This window comes from Lithobates pipiens, unplaced genomic scaffold (assembly GCF_037356315.1).
Source record: "Lithobates pipiens isolate NorthernLeopardFrog02 unplaced genomic scaffold, aLitPip1_a1.2 Scaffold_19, whole genome shotgun sequence".
NCBI classification, from domain to species: Eukaryota; Metazoa; Chordata; class Amphibia; order Anura; family Ranidae; genus Lithobates; species Lithobates pipiens.
The window spans coordinates 535946798-535962061 of NW_027507764.1; the positions used below are offsets into that span (position 1 = coordinate 535946798).

The window sequence follows — 15264 nt, forward strand, 5'->3', positions numbered from 1 at the left end:
AACATTTCATTTGGCAAAGCCCTAAGTAAGGGCGTTATCACCCCTGTCAGTTTTTTTTTTTTTTTTTTCCACCATCGGTGTCCCATTGCAGATATTTCTCTTCACTTCCCATCCAATAGCCAAAACAGGAAGTAAGAGGTAATTCCTGCAAATTAACCACTTGCTGACCGGTGTTTTGTCAGATTTTGTAACAGGATCGACGCTCCGTCGCCACCATTTTGCTACACCCTGCAGTCCTCCATAGTAAGGATACACTGAGAAGGGGGAAAGTGGACATCTTGTTACACTCATCTGAGTTTTATATTTTACACTTGTTTTTAACAGTAAAGTGAGTTTATATAGTTAAATACTGTACTTCCGCCTCACTGGTTAGATGTTTCATTTTAAAAGCAGTGAACGTCTGTCAGATTAGCAAACCTATGAGATCAGTAGGCTTGCCGCTGGTTTTAAAATTTAAAATCTAACCAGTGAGATGGAGTTCTAAGTACTGTATTTCACTATATAAAACTCTCTATTGTTAAAAAGAAGTGTAAAATGCAAAATTCCGGTGGGTGTAACAAAATGTCCACTTTCCCCCTTCTCAGTGTATCCTTACTGTAGAGGAGTGCGGGTGTAGCAAGATGGTGGTGACTAAATATCACTGCCGTTACACATTGACGGTTCGCCTAATCTGATGAAACACCGGCTCACGCCGACATAATGGCAGAATGGCTCTCCTGCACAAACTGACGTACATGTACGTCAGTCTGAAAAAGGAGGATAGCGGGTGTGCCCGTGGGTCCCGTGGACTCAATGTCCACCGGCGGCCCATGATCACGGCGAGGAGAGGCAGAACGGGGAACTGCCCATGTAAACAAGGCATTTCCCCGTTCTTCCTAGTGACATGGCAGGAATCTACTGGTCCCGGTGATTGGGAACCGTGATGTCCGTCATGTTTCAGTAAGCCCATCGCCTCTACAGCTAGAACATGCTGAGGGAGCACACTTAATCCTTTGATCACCCCCTAGTGTTAACCCTTTCCCTGCCGGTGTCATTTATGCATCGATTATTACATTGATCAGTACTATAAAAATGCACGAATGTCACTGGTCTCCAAAAAGTGTAATTTGGGAGTCAGATTTGTCCGCCAAAATGTCAGTCCCACTAAACATCATAGATCGCCATTACCAGTAAAAGCAATAAAAAAGAAAAAAGTCCCCAAATCGATCCTGTAGTTTGTAGATGCAATAACTTTCGTGCCAACCAATCAATATACGTCTATTGTGATTTTCTTTTCATCAAAAATATGTAGAAGAATATATATCAGATTTAATTTATTTATTTTTATTTTTTTATATTTTATTTTTTTGGCTATGTATTATAGCAGAAAGGTTTTGTTTTTTTTTCTCAAAATTGTCACAGTTTTTTTGTTTATAGCTCAAAAAATAAAAACTGCAGAGGTGATCAAATACCATCAAAAGAAACCTCCATTTGTGGGGGGGGGAGCGTCAATTTTGTTTGGGTACATTCCTTGGGGACCCCAAGGTCACCAGAACTAGTGCCCTCATTAGAAGACTTCCCCACTTTTACTTTTCTGGGGACAGCCCAAAATTTGGGATTTTCTTTTACTTTCATTTTACGTTAATTTTCAATGACAAAAACAAATAGAGAGGGTGAATCTCCTAAACACACAGAGTTTAGTTATATTTTCCCAATAGAATCCCCCCTGAAAAAGCCACCTATCCCTGTGGCATAACGCGTAGGGAAGCAACAACAGGACGGTACGGCGACTGCACCCAGCAGGAGGATTGTACACCAGTGGCTAATGTGTCACGGAGGCAACAGATTGCATGACTTTTAAGCAATGTTATTGTTGTGCGCTTCATGCACACACAAAATGTGAGCATGCGCTATATGTTTTGAAAATTAATATTCCTGAAACCACAGTTGGGTTTTAGGGCTAATTTTGCTAAATTATGGTTTCAGTACCAGTCTGGCTTGACCTCAGGTGTCGCTTTCACCGCCGGTAAATGGTTAGAACACAGTCTAGTTGGGTGTGTTGAATGCCATTCTTTTCTCGGAGCCAGCCCAGTGGGAGTGTTTTCCTGCTGTGCATTCAGGGAGGTGGTATTTAAACCACTTCCCACCCGGCCAATGTACATATACGGCCGGGTGGGAGCTCTCTACTTCTGAGAGGACGTTCAGGAATGTCCTTCAGAAGGCGGGGGATCGCCCGCGCAGCGGCGTGATCCCGATGTGCTCGTGTCACCCGGACACGGCGCATCTCGGATCGGCAGGAGGGCTCTGTGATTGGCCCTCCTGATCACGACGACCGTGTCCAATCACGGCCGTCATGTGATGTAAACAAACAGGTTGCTAGGCAATCGGCTCCTCCTCTCCTCACACAGAAATCATCGCTGAGGAGAGGAGAGCAGATCGCTGCAGCCGGCTGGTGATCAGTGAGTATGAGCTGTTTTTACAGCTTTTTACTAACTGATCACCAGTCTAGTGTAAACACACATCACCACACAGTGTAAACACACGTCACCACAATACACATGTCACCACACATGTCCCCAAATAAAAAAAAACACATGTCCCCCACATATGTCCCACTAAAATCACATGTTCCAATGATTATCTGCACACATATGTACGTGATCACCTGCACACATCTGTACATAATCATTTGCGTACATATGTCCGTGATCACACAAACCAATTATTATACACTTAACGGAATTTTTTTTACCAAAAACATGTAGCAGAATACATTTTGGCTTAAATTTATGACAAAATTCGATTTTATTGGATTTCTTTTAAAATAGAAAAAAGAAAATATTGTTTTTTTCCCCAAATTTCCGCTTTTTTTGCGCTTATCGAGTCGTGAATAAATACCACCAAAATAAAGCTCTATTTGTGAGAGCAAAATTATAAAAATTTCATTTGGGTACAGTGTAGCATGACCGCGCAATTGTCATTAAAAGTGCGAGAGCGATGAAAGCTGAAAATTGGGCTGGGAAGGAAGGGGGCGAAAGTGCCCTGTATTGTAGTGGTTAAGGTACTGCGATCACGCGTTTTGGGGTTCCGGCCCAGAAGATATTTTCTGTCTGTTTGGTCCTGATCCTCCTGACCAGCCCTCATGGCCCTCCTGGCCTGGGGTGAGGGTCCATGCAATTCCAAGCCTCGGGGCTGAATAGCCCGAGGCGAAGCAACTGCAGGGACAGGCCTGAATGGATATGAGGCCCTAATGATCCAAGGGTGGTCCGGTGCCATCTCATCTGTGGAGAGGCCCAGCAACTGGAGAAGCATTCAGGGGAGGACTCTTCGGGAGAAGGCCATGCATAAGGCTGGTTTCTCTGAAGGAGCCTGGAGGCTCAGTTGAATTACACTTTATGGATCCACATTCATACGGTATCGCCGGACTGGCTGAGAGATACTGGTACCGTATGAGAGTTCTCTAGTGAGAGGAGGTCTATCCGGAGGTTGTGAGAATCCAGCTGTAAAACGGTAATTCTCTGGATTTCTTCTATAAGAGACTTTCTATTTTTGTAGTGCAAAGTACCTGAACTTTCCTCCTAACCCTCTACCCATCCATAAGAGACTGTTTTATCTTCTAAATAAATAACCCAAAAGAAGATCTACCACGGGAACCCCTAGACGGAGGCAAGGTCAAGAAGGTAACGGTAAGCCCAATTAAAATCAGCAGCTCCTTCGGGGGTCAGTGCTACAGATATATATTTTTTATACCTACAAATTACAAGGTGCAAGACAGCAGTACTGGGAAGGGGATATAAGAAAACAAGGACATCTTTGCATTTTTATTCCGGATGGGACTAGAAAGCGAGTTTTGACTGAATGCAAGTGTGAGGTCCCTGGCATTCAGGCGAGAAGACACCAGTGGCAGACGGTCCATACGGGATGCTGCCTAATACATGCGCCCAGCTACTAATCTACATGTGAGGCCCCGGACGCATGGACTCAAGTGAGGGTCTTTGTTTTTAGCACATGATTAGAGCCCAAGGCTATAATGGTCTTAAAAAAAAAAAAATTGTGGGCTTGGGATGCAGGGCTCACCCACTTGTGTGACAATAGTGAATATTCGCCATCGTCTTCCTGCTTCTCCTCGCAATCAGGAAGTGGGAGGAGCACGATTGGCCAGTAAAAGGAGGCGGGGAGGATGTACAGGGAGAGCCAGAAGATGGCCACCGTCACTGGCTCTGCATCCATCATCTTCTCTGCATTGCTGTCAGGAGATCAACCGCGTGAGTACCACCCACCTTTGCTGGGGGGGGGGGGGTTATGTTTGATCCGATTGCCGCCCCCACCCCCCTTGGCTGGAGCACCAGACGTCACTGGGATACACCTAGAAGGAGAACATGGGTGGGGCGTTTCACAGCTATAGAATAATTAAGCACTTTAAAAAGCACACAAAGAAATGGTGGTGATTCTCAGTGAAAATTAGGAACTGGACGTTTTGTACAAAAAAAATATCATGAGGGACTGCACTTTTATATTTAAAATATTTCACACAATGTTATGACGGCACAGATACTGTGAACCGTTTACATTACTCTTTTATGCACATTTTAAGTAATGTAAACAGTTCACATTACTCTTTTATGCACATTTTAAACGTCTGATTTTGTGAAAGTCATTTTATTGGATTGATTTGTTTCATTGGTTTTAATTCATATTGGTATTTGTTTGCTCACAATGGATTTAGAGATAATAGAAGTGCGGCAAATTAATTGAAATCTTTTTGGTGTCCCTGAAAAAAAAAAAAACTGACCAAAGCAGGAGAGTACACCGTGGTCAGTTGTCTAGCTATGCTGGGAACTCAATGATCAGACTTGTCCTGACAGGCCCCCGGCTATAAAACCATACACTGAGAAGATCAGCGTGCTGCTGTTTCTCTTCCCCCAGCTCTTATGCAGCTGATAACAATGCGATCACACAAAAAAAAAAAAAGAAGAAAAAAACAAAAAAATTACAAATATCCCTTTCCCTTTGTTTATATCTATCCCAAAAAAGTTTTGCCTTTCATTTCTATTTTAAACCAAATTTGTTGTTTTACAAGGTGATCGTTTGCAATCACTTTAAACAGTATTTGGACTATGCAATGGAGGAGGATAGTGTGAAACAAATAAATTGCATTTTTTTTTCTAAGAATATAAAGTTTCAAGCTCAAATTTTCATTTCGACTATTCTCTGGTGATCTGCAGCAATTAAAGGAGTGTATGTTGTTGCTATGGCAGCAGATACACTATGAATTAAACTGATGGACCGGCAATATTGCCAATTTAGCAGAAAAAAACATTTGACACCAAGAAAATAAGTTGCGGGGAAAAGTCATCAGGGGGACCGGTCAGTTTAGAATGACCTTACAATGGAAAAATAATACCCAAGCTTGCTTTCAGCACAGGCACCAATAACTTCAAGGTAGGTAAATAAGGCTTGAAAGTTTCATTGCTATGCCAACATCAGAATTTGTAAGTCCCCCTCTAGTAAACAATGGACAGGGACATTGTATCGCTGCGGCTTACTACTGTTCAAGTACTTTGCCGCAAGGACTAAACTAGACCATTCTAAGACTAGTCTATCTACCCAGTAAAAGAAAACCTGTCCATTCTTGCCTATTGTAAAGGCCCTCCAGTCCAGTCACATGATTAGGTCCCCAACGCCGGATTCAGTGTAGACCAGTGGCTCTCAAACTCGGTCCTCAAGTACCCCCTCTACAGGCCATGTTTGCAGGTTTTCCTTTATCTTGCACAGGTGCTTTAAATCAGAGTCAAAGGCTTGGTATTTTGGACAGCTATTTTATGTAAGAGAAATTCCCAAAACACGACCTGTTGGAGGTACTTGAGGACAGGGAGGTTAAGAACTACTGGTGCAGAGGGACAGCCGACAACAGATCCTCTATAGTAGATATTCCATTATCTGCTCAAACCCCCCGGTACCTTGTCTCCTTCACACCCGCCAGATCCTGCCCTGAGCAGCTGTCTTCAGGCACTGTGAGGGTTAACAGCAGCAGCTTCCAATTGGGAATGAGGTCTGGCTGGAATTCAGCTTTATGATGCCCACTTTTCCCAATGTTTTTCTGCCCCTTTCAAACAGGCTGCCTGATAAGATCCGCCTGTCTGTTTTTCAGGTGGACCTGATCAGACCCACCAGTCTCTGTCTGCTGACAACCACCACCATCCAATCGGATCCTAAAAAAGATGGTGGTCCTTTTTCCCCCATCCATCCAGCAGATCAGATGGCAACAGATAGGCAGTCAGTTTCCATCCAATTGCCTCAGAGGAGAGCGGGACTGTGTCCGTGTCCCCTCTGTATAGTGGAGCAGACAAGGACCGGACATCTGCCTGCTCAGCGGGGGTCAGCAGAGAAAAATCCGCCCGCTGAGAAAGCAGATTCCGCTTAGCGGAGGCGCCCATGTGAAAGGGGCCTAAAGGGACGTGAAAATCTGTGTGTGAAAGATCTCTTACCAGAGTCACCGCCAGGTTCATGATTCTACCAAGTTGGTCCACATAAAACACACTATCAGAGCACCATGGATTGCTGTGAAGGTAGTTATACATGCCATATGCCTGCATGTGGTCCAGCGTGTACTGATCATCTCGCAGCTTCACTTCTGCAACAGCTGAAAGAGAGAGACAGGTAGAGGAGTTCATTTTACACACTGACCAGCCTGAAACATTTCACAGCTTATCCCCATAATGGCACACCCCGCTGCCCAATCCCCGCCTGCTGCAGGAAACGAGAACCTGGATTAGAGCACACACACTGGAGAAGCGAGCACTGCTCAGGTTTCCAGCCGGGTCTACAAATTAGGATGTGAATGTATAGAAGACTTCTAATAATGATAGCATTGCATTAGCATTTGTTCTATCTTCACCTTCATTGTTTAAGAGCAACTCCAGGAGTGTACAGAAAAACCTTCTTCGGTTGATTTCTTAAGAATCAAAATTTTTAACAATGCAGCTACTAGTCAAATAAAAGCTTTTTGACGATAACTGCTGCACACCAGCTGAAAGCTAAAATCAGAGAGAAGGATCTGGGTGTACTAGTAGATCATAAGCTTAAAGTGGTTGTAAAGGCAGAAGGTTTTTTTTTTTATTTATTTTTTTTTTTTTTTTTATTTGCATGAAGATAAAGAAACCTTGTGTGTGAATCAGCCCCCTCATACTTACCTGAGCCCATCTAGATCCAGCAATGTTGCACGAGAGACTCGGCTGTCCGGGACACCCCCTCCTCGTTGGCCGAGACAGCCGTGAGTCAGTGAAAAATATAAAAAAAGAAGAAGAAAGGGCGCACCAGCCCTGTGCATTATCCTTTGGATATATATTTATTAAAAGCAATTTTATATAATTTTTTAAATTATTATAATTAATAATAATTTAATAATTATATTTATTAAAAGCAATAAAAAATAAAAACTATTCAGAAAACGACTATAGAATTCTTGCAATAAAATATTCGCCAAATAGCAGTATAAAGTCTAAAATGAACACCACTCTCCAATGGTCAGAGAGGAAATCACAGGACCACTGCCAGCTGACGCGTTTCGAGGGAAATCTCCCTCTTCCTCAGAGCTCCCTCTTCCTCAGCCAGAGTGCGGAGGACGAGGGATATTCCCCTCGAAACGCGTCAGCTGGCAGCAGTCCTGCGAGTTCCTCTCCGACCGTTGGAGAGTGTTGTTTGTTTTAGACTTTATACTGCTATTTGGCAAAAATTTTATTGCAAGAATTCTACAGTCGTTTGTGAATAGTTTTCTTTATCGCTTTTAATAAATATATATCCAAAAGGATAGTGCACAAGGTTGGTGCGCCCTTGCTTCTTTTTTATATTTTTGGATTGTTAGGATACCCCTATCCTTGAGGGCAGCAAGGCCTGTGACATTATATAGTCTATCTCAGGGCTCGACAAAACCCGGTCGCCAGGTCGCATTGGCGACTAGAAATAGCGACCTCGCGCCTGGGGCAGCACAGCTGGGGGTATCCTGTGTCTGTGGACCCCCCCAGCGTGATCGCGTCGGGCCGTTCCGCCGGCGGCCGAAAATTTAGGCCGCGGCTTTGAGGCCTTCTGCGGTCCTATGATTCCTTATGGAATCTGGCGCCCTCTTGTGGTCGCCGTTGGTATGACAAACCAGCAATGTTAATGAAGATTCCTCTGCCTGTATTATATTACCTGCCTCTTCTTGCCTTTATTTAGAACCCCCTAAACATTATATATATTTTTTATTCTAACACCCTAGAGAATAAAATGGTGGTTGTTGCAATACTGTCTGTCACACTGTATTTGTGCAGCGGACTTACAAGCGCACTTTTGTTGGGAAAAATAATTTAGTTAATAAAAAAATAAGACAACAGTAAAGTTAGCCCAATTATTTTTTATATTGTGAAAGATAATGTTACGCTGAGTAAATCGATACCCAACATGTCACGCTTCAAAATTGCACCCGCTCATGGAATGGCGACAAACTTTTACCCTTTAAAATCTGCATAGGCGACGTTTAAAAAAATTCTACAGGTTGCACGTTTTGAGTTACAGAGGAGGTCTGGGGTAGAATTATTGCTCTCGCTCTACCGATCACGGCGCTACCTCCTATGTGTGGTTCGAACACCGATTTTATATGCGGGCAGGACAGGGCGCGTTTAAAAATTATTATTTTTTCTGCTTTATTTTAACTTTTTTTTTTTCCACTGTTCTTTTAAAAAAAATGTTGTGTCACTTTTATTCTTATTACAAGGAATGTAAAAATCCCTTGTAATAGAAAAAGCATGACAGGTCCTCTTAAATATGAGATCTGGGGTCAGAGAGACCTCGGATCTCATATTTACACTAAAATGCAATTGAAAAAAAAATTGTCATTTGAAAAAAAAAAAAAAAAAAAAAAAAAAATGTCCCTCTAAGAGCTATGGGCAATGACTTGGAGACGGGGGGGCTGCGACGGCGCTGCTATCTTCCCCTCACTCGTCTCCATGTCAGGCCAGGGACAGGTCCGGATCGTCGTCACGGACCTGGCTCCTAACTTTTTAAGCTGGCTCCTAGATTCCAAGCAAATTTGTCAACGCCTGGTCTATCTGGTAATCCGCTTGCGCGCAGGAGTGTTTCTTCTCTGCTGTCAAAGTCAGTGAGCCATGAGGAGAGGGAGGGGGCAGGCACATCGTGTCTGAATGGATACACAGAGCAGCAGGTTGGCTCAGGTGCCCCCATGCCAAGACGCTTGCGGTGGGGGCACTCGGCAGAAGGGAGGGCACCGAGAAGGAGAATCAAAACTACTGCACAGAGCAGGCAAGTATGACATGTTTGTTATTTTTTGTCAAAAAAGCCAAAGACTAGTATCCTTTTAATAGCATGCAGTATAAAGCAGCAGTTTCTAAAGGTAGCTAAATATTTTTGTATAGAACTTCAGAGAGAAAGATATCATTTTGCCCCTGTACAAATCATTAGTAAGACCTCATCTGGAATATGCAGTTCAGTTTTGGGCACCGATTCACAAAAAGGATATCGGGGAACTGGAGAAAGTGCAGAGAAGAGCAACCAAACTGATAAGAGGCATGGAGGAACTCAGCTATGGGGAAACATTAGAGGAACTGAATTTATTCACTCTTGATAAGAGGAGATTAAGAGGGGATATGAGCAACATGTACAAATATATAAGGGATCCATATAGTGAACTTGGTGTTGAGTTATTCACTTTAAGGTCATCAGAGGACACAGGGGCACTCTTTATGTATGGAGGAAAAGATTTAACCTCCAAATACGGAAAGGGTTCTTCACAGTAAGAGCTGTGACAATGTGGAATAGACTCCCTCTAACCAGCTCAGTAGATTAAAAAAAATAAATAAATAAAAAAACTTACCTATAGGTGAAAATTAAGCATGGAAGTTTACTTCCACTTTAATAAATCTTGGCACTAAAATAGCATCTGTTCAAATGCTTCACATTAGTATTTAGCCATTTGGCAGAAAGTAAAAGTAGCATTTTGTCAATTAGTAGAATCAAAAATAGATAAAAAGGAATCAGGAGTCAACAGGCAAAGAAAATAAAAAAGGTAGACACCAACAATGCATAGTTGCTAGTTAAAAAAAAAAAAGCGTATGCAATAACCCCCACCAGTGTTCCAGCTTAGAGGATACTAAACTGCTTGAGCAGCATACAGTATAACAAGGGGTCCTTTCATACAATTTGCATTGGGCTGAGTTGGTCAAACAGGTAATAATGCAAGAACAAAGGCAAAGAGGTTTAAATTGATGTTTTGTCAGTTCATACCATGTGCTGGATTGGTGTGTGGCAGAAAAAAATAAAAAAAATAAAAAAAAAGGACACAGCATTTTATCACACATTTTAGCATGTCAGCTAAATAGATAAATAAAAAAGCCCTCACTGTTTCGGGCACATACTGTTAGCAACACATACAAAAACATACTGCAACGCAGATCATTAGTACCTGTGGACACATGCAATGTAGTGCGAACAAGTCCTAAAAGGCAAAAACACACACACACACACACGTGCACGCACACGCGCGCACACACACACACACACTGGATTAAGTAAGGAATGCTTAAACCCATCAGTTTTTTTTTTTGTGTGGAAATTTTCCTTCACCTTTTATGCTGCAGATACAGAGGTGAGAGGAAATCTCTCCGGAGTAAAATAAATACTCCAAGGTGGGTGTTCCCAGACCACAGTGACCAGGCCCATTGGAGGGATTACCCCACTTTCAGTCCCAATGGCAGTGGTCACCAGGACAAATTGAAAAATAGATCTTCCCAAGACTGTTCACACCTAAGTGATTTGAATTGCGGCGAAAACATGGGGTGCGTTTGTAATGACATTATTTCTCAATGGCACCCCAAACTCAATGCGAGTTTGCCACAATTTTTAAGTGACAAAACACACTACGCCAAACGCTCCGAGCTCTGTGTCAAGATCTGGTACATGAGCTTCTTTGGAGCGGATGGAGGCCCATTCAAATGAATTTTTTTTTTTCCGGAAACAAACACACCACACACACAAAACAACGTGCTTTAGCTTCAAGCTGTGAATAGAGGCCAACAAGGACACAGAAAAAGTTAGGAGCCAGGTCCATAACGGCGATCTGGACCTGTCCCTGGCATGACGTGGAGATGAGTGAGGGGGAAGATAGCACCGCCCCCGCCGCCTCCTGTCTCCAAGTCATTGCCCATAGCTCTTTATTTTTTTCAAATGACAATTTTTTTTTTTTTATTGCATTTTACTGTAAATATGAGATCTGAGGTCTCTCTGACCCCAGATCTCATATTTAAGGAGGACCTGTCATGCTTTTTTCTATTACAAGGGATTTTTACATTCCTTGTAATAGGAATAAAAGTGACAATTTTTTTTTTTTTTTTAAAGAACAGTGAAAAAAATCCAAATAAAAGTTAAAATAAGAAAAAAAAAATATATATATATTTTAAACGCACCCTGTCCCACCTGCATATGAAAACGGTGTTCAAACCACACATGTGAGGTATCGCCGTGATCGGTAGAACGAGAGCAATAATTCTAGCCCTAGACCTCCTCTAACTCAAAACATGCAACCTGTAGAATTTTTTAAACGTCGCCTATGGAGATTTTAAAGGGTCAAAGTTTGTTGCCATTCCATGAGCTGGCGTAATTTTGAAGCATGACATGTTGGGTATGAATTTACTCGGCGTAACTTTATTTTCACAATATAAAAAAAAAAAAAACATTGAGCTAACTTTACTGTTGTCTTATTTTTTTATTAAATAAAATTATTTTTCCCCAAAAAACTGCGGTTGTAAGTGCGCTGCGCAAATACGGTGTGACAGACAGTATTGTAACGATCACCATTTTATTCTCTAGGGTGTTAGAATAATTTTTTTTATAGAATATATATATATATATATATATATATATATATATATATATATATATATATATATATATATATATATATATATATATATATTATATATATTATATATATTTAGTTTATATTTAGGGGTTCTAAATAAAGGGTAGGAGATAGGCAGGCAGTGAAAAGAGGCAGGGGAAGCTCCATAAGCATTGCTGGTTGCCATACCAAGGGCCACCACAAGAGGGCGCCAGATTCCAGAAGGAATCATAGGACCGCAGAAGGCCTCAAAGCCGCGGCCTCAATTCCCGGCTGCCGGCGGAACGGCCCGATGTGATCACGCTGGGAGGGGTCCACGGAGACAGAATACCCCCAGCTGTGCTGCCCCAGGCGCCAGGTCACAAATGCGACCTGGCGCCCGGGTTTTGTCGAGCCCTGGATATACACAAACTTTAATGGCATCCCAGTCTTAGTCCGTAGGGTTCACTATTGAGTTGACCCACCCTTTGTAGCTATAAGAGCTTCAACTCTTCTGGGAAGGCTGTCCACAAGGTTTAGGAGTATGTCTATGGGAATGTTTGACTATTCTTCCAGAAGTACATTTGTGAGGTCAGACACTGATGTTGAACGAGAATGCCTGGCTCACAGTCTCTGCTCCAATTCATGCCAAAGGTGTTCTATTGGGTTGAGGTCAGTCAAGCTCCTCCACACCAAACTCACTCATCCATGTCTTTATGGACCTTGTTTGTGCACTAGTGTGCAGTCTTATTAGAACAGGAAAGGGCCACAAGGTTGGGAGCATGAAATTGTCAAAAATGTCTGGGTTTGCTGACGCCTTAAGAAGTTTCCTTCACTGGAAATAAGGGGTCAAGTCCAACCCCTGAAAAAACACCCCACATCATAATCCCCCTTCCACCAAATGATTTGGACCAGTGCACAAAGCAAGGTCAATAAAGACATGGATGAGCGAGTTTGGGGTGGAGGAACTTGACTGGCCTGCACAGAGTCCTGACCTCAACCCAAAAGAACATCTTTGGAATAAATTAGAGTGGAGACTGCGAGTCAGGCCTTCCTATGTACATCAGTGCCTGACCTCACAATTGCGCTTTTGGAAGAATGGCCAAAACATTCCCATAGACACACTCCTAAATCTTGTGGACAGCCTTCCTGGAAGAGTTTACGCTGTTATAGCTGGAAAGGGTGGGCCAACTCAATATTGAACCCTATGAACCAAGACCAGGATGACATTAACATTCATGTATGGTTTTTGTTTTGCGTTTTTTGCATAATGCGGTCTTTCAGCGTGTACTTATGGAGCTTGCAAATTATGTCCCATGGGGGTCTCAGGGTCCTGTGAAGGTGGCTTTAGAGGTCTGTGTGCCAGATTAATTTCTACTGAGGCAGTGTCTGGGAGCGCCAGTATTTCCCTAAACACTCCAACCAGGGAGGGGATGATATCTCTGGGTGCAGTGGCCTCTGGCATGCCGCGGATGCATATATTTGCATGTCTGCTGCGATTTTCAAAATCATCCAGCTGGGATACCAAGGCCTCCATTTTGTGGTCTTGTGCAGCGCATCGTTCTTGCAGCATAGCAATGCGGGGGAGAGCATCATCAAGACGCTGTTCTAGGGTCTCCATCCTACCCCCCCCCGTGTGAAAGCCTTTTCTATCCTGGCCATGAAGCACTCCAGATCCTCTAGTAGGGAAAGACCAGATTTAGTGCTTAAGGTCACCATCTCCTAGCAAGTCTGCAGGGTCGGGGCCAAGTTCTAAGGAGGACACCAAGCCTGGGGATCCAGAGTCACTCGCCGACTGCGGCAATGGAAATCGGGGATGCCGCCATCTCAGGGACTGGAGCCGCGTGTTGCCAAGCGGTCTTCTCCTGCGCCATCTTGGGTACTCCCTTCCTGATCCATCGGGTCTCCAGGAAGTATATATCTAGCGGGTCCCGTCTCACCCGATCGGTCCTTGGTGGCTAGGATTGTGCCCTTAGGCGCTGGGACATGGTTGGTTACAGCAGGAATTGCCCCCGTGTAGCCGTTAAAAATCTGCGGTGAGGGCGGAGCTAAGGGAGAACATGTCCTCACTCCTCCATAGCGAAAGGGACTAAGGAAACGCATTTCCTTTCTGCAGCGTCAGCTGCACTGCAGATGATTGAACAGGGGGGGGTCCAGAGGTAGAGATAGTTAGCAATTGAACATATTCCAGAGGGTAGTATTGGGGGGTATTAGTGGTAGGTTGACTAAAGCACATAAACCTAGAGGTAAGTATAGTAACAAGTCCTATTTGCAATCTCGAAACACCCAATAAGAGGACAGTATGCAACCGGTCTAAACTACATGTTCACAAATGCCAGGAGCCTGGCGGACAAGATGGGTGAACTCGAGATACTGTTACAAGGAGGATTTGGATTTTGGGGGAATTTCAGAGACCTGGTTCAACAGTTCTCATGATTGGCTGGCAACCATTCAAGTGTATTCCCTATATCACAGGAATAGAGAGGGTAAAACAAAGGGGGAGGGGTATGCCGATATATCAAGAATAATGTACAAGGGAATGTGAGAGATGACATCACTAAGGGAGCTAGGGAGAAGGTGGAATCATGGGTAGAGCTCAAAAGGGACAAAGTTAAGGGGAAAATATTTGGAGTATGCTATAGGCCCCTAAACTGGGGGGGGGGGGGGGATTTCAGCGCTGTTGTGCTTTGAATGACAATTGCGCGGTCGTGCTACACTGTACCCAAATATATATTTTTTATCATTTTCTTCAAGCTTTCTTTTGGTGGAGAAAAAAACAAAACCCTTTTTACTTTTTTTCTGTCCGTTAATTTTGTAACTAAGTAAAATTTTCACCTTCACTCATGTGCGCTGATGAGGTGGCACTAATGGCCACCGATAGGCTGAACTGGTGGGCATTGATAAGGTGGTACTTACGGGCACAGATTAGGTGGCACTGATGAGGAGGCACTAATATGCCGCACTTATGGGCACTAATAGGCGGCACAGATAAGCAGTACTGATGGGCATTGATGGGTGGCACTGATTGACAGCAGTGATGGGCAGCACTGATATCCGGCACTGACTGGCATCGCTAATGGCCACTGATTAGTGGCCCTTGTGGGCAGTGGTGGGCATGGATTGCTGCCATTGGTGGGCACTGATTGGGGACACTTTTTCTTTATTGTAATCAGGGCACTGATGATCAGTGCCCCGATTACATTTCTACATATCCCCATGTGAGGAGATGCTGCTGATCGGCTCTCCTCTCCTCACTCAGTCAGTGTGAGGCTGGGAGAGCCGATTAGTGGCACTTCCTTGTTTCCATGGGACCGGCTGTGATTGGACACAGCCGATCACATGGTTAAAGAGCCGCAGACGGGGGCTCTTTACAGAGATCGGGGTCGTGCCATGTCCTAGCAATGTTGTCCCAGAAC

General features: G+C 43.6%; 1 protein-coding gene across 1 annotated transcript in view; it reads right to left on the reverse strand.

Moving 5' to 3' along the window:
• The window catches only part of NUDCD1 (NudC domain containing 1), a 292761-nt gene that overhangs the window by 250655 nt on the left and 26842 nt on the right, over positions 1-15264 (reverse strand). The window contains exon 2 of the mRNA XM_077493222.1: positions 6468-6622. Coding sequence (XP_077349348.1) covers positions 6468-6622 — 155 coding nt within the window. The remainder of the gene's footprint in view (positions 1-6467; positions 6623-15264) is intronic.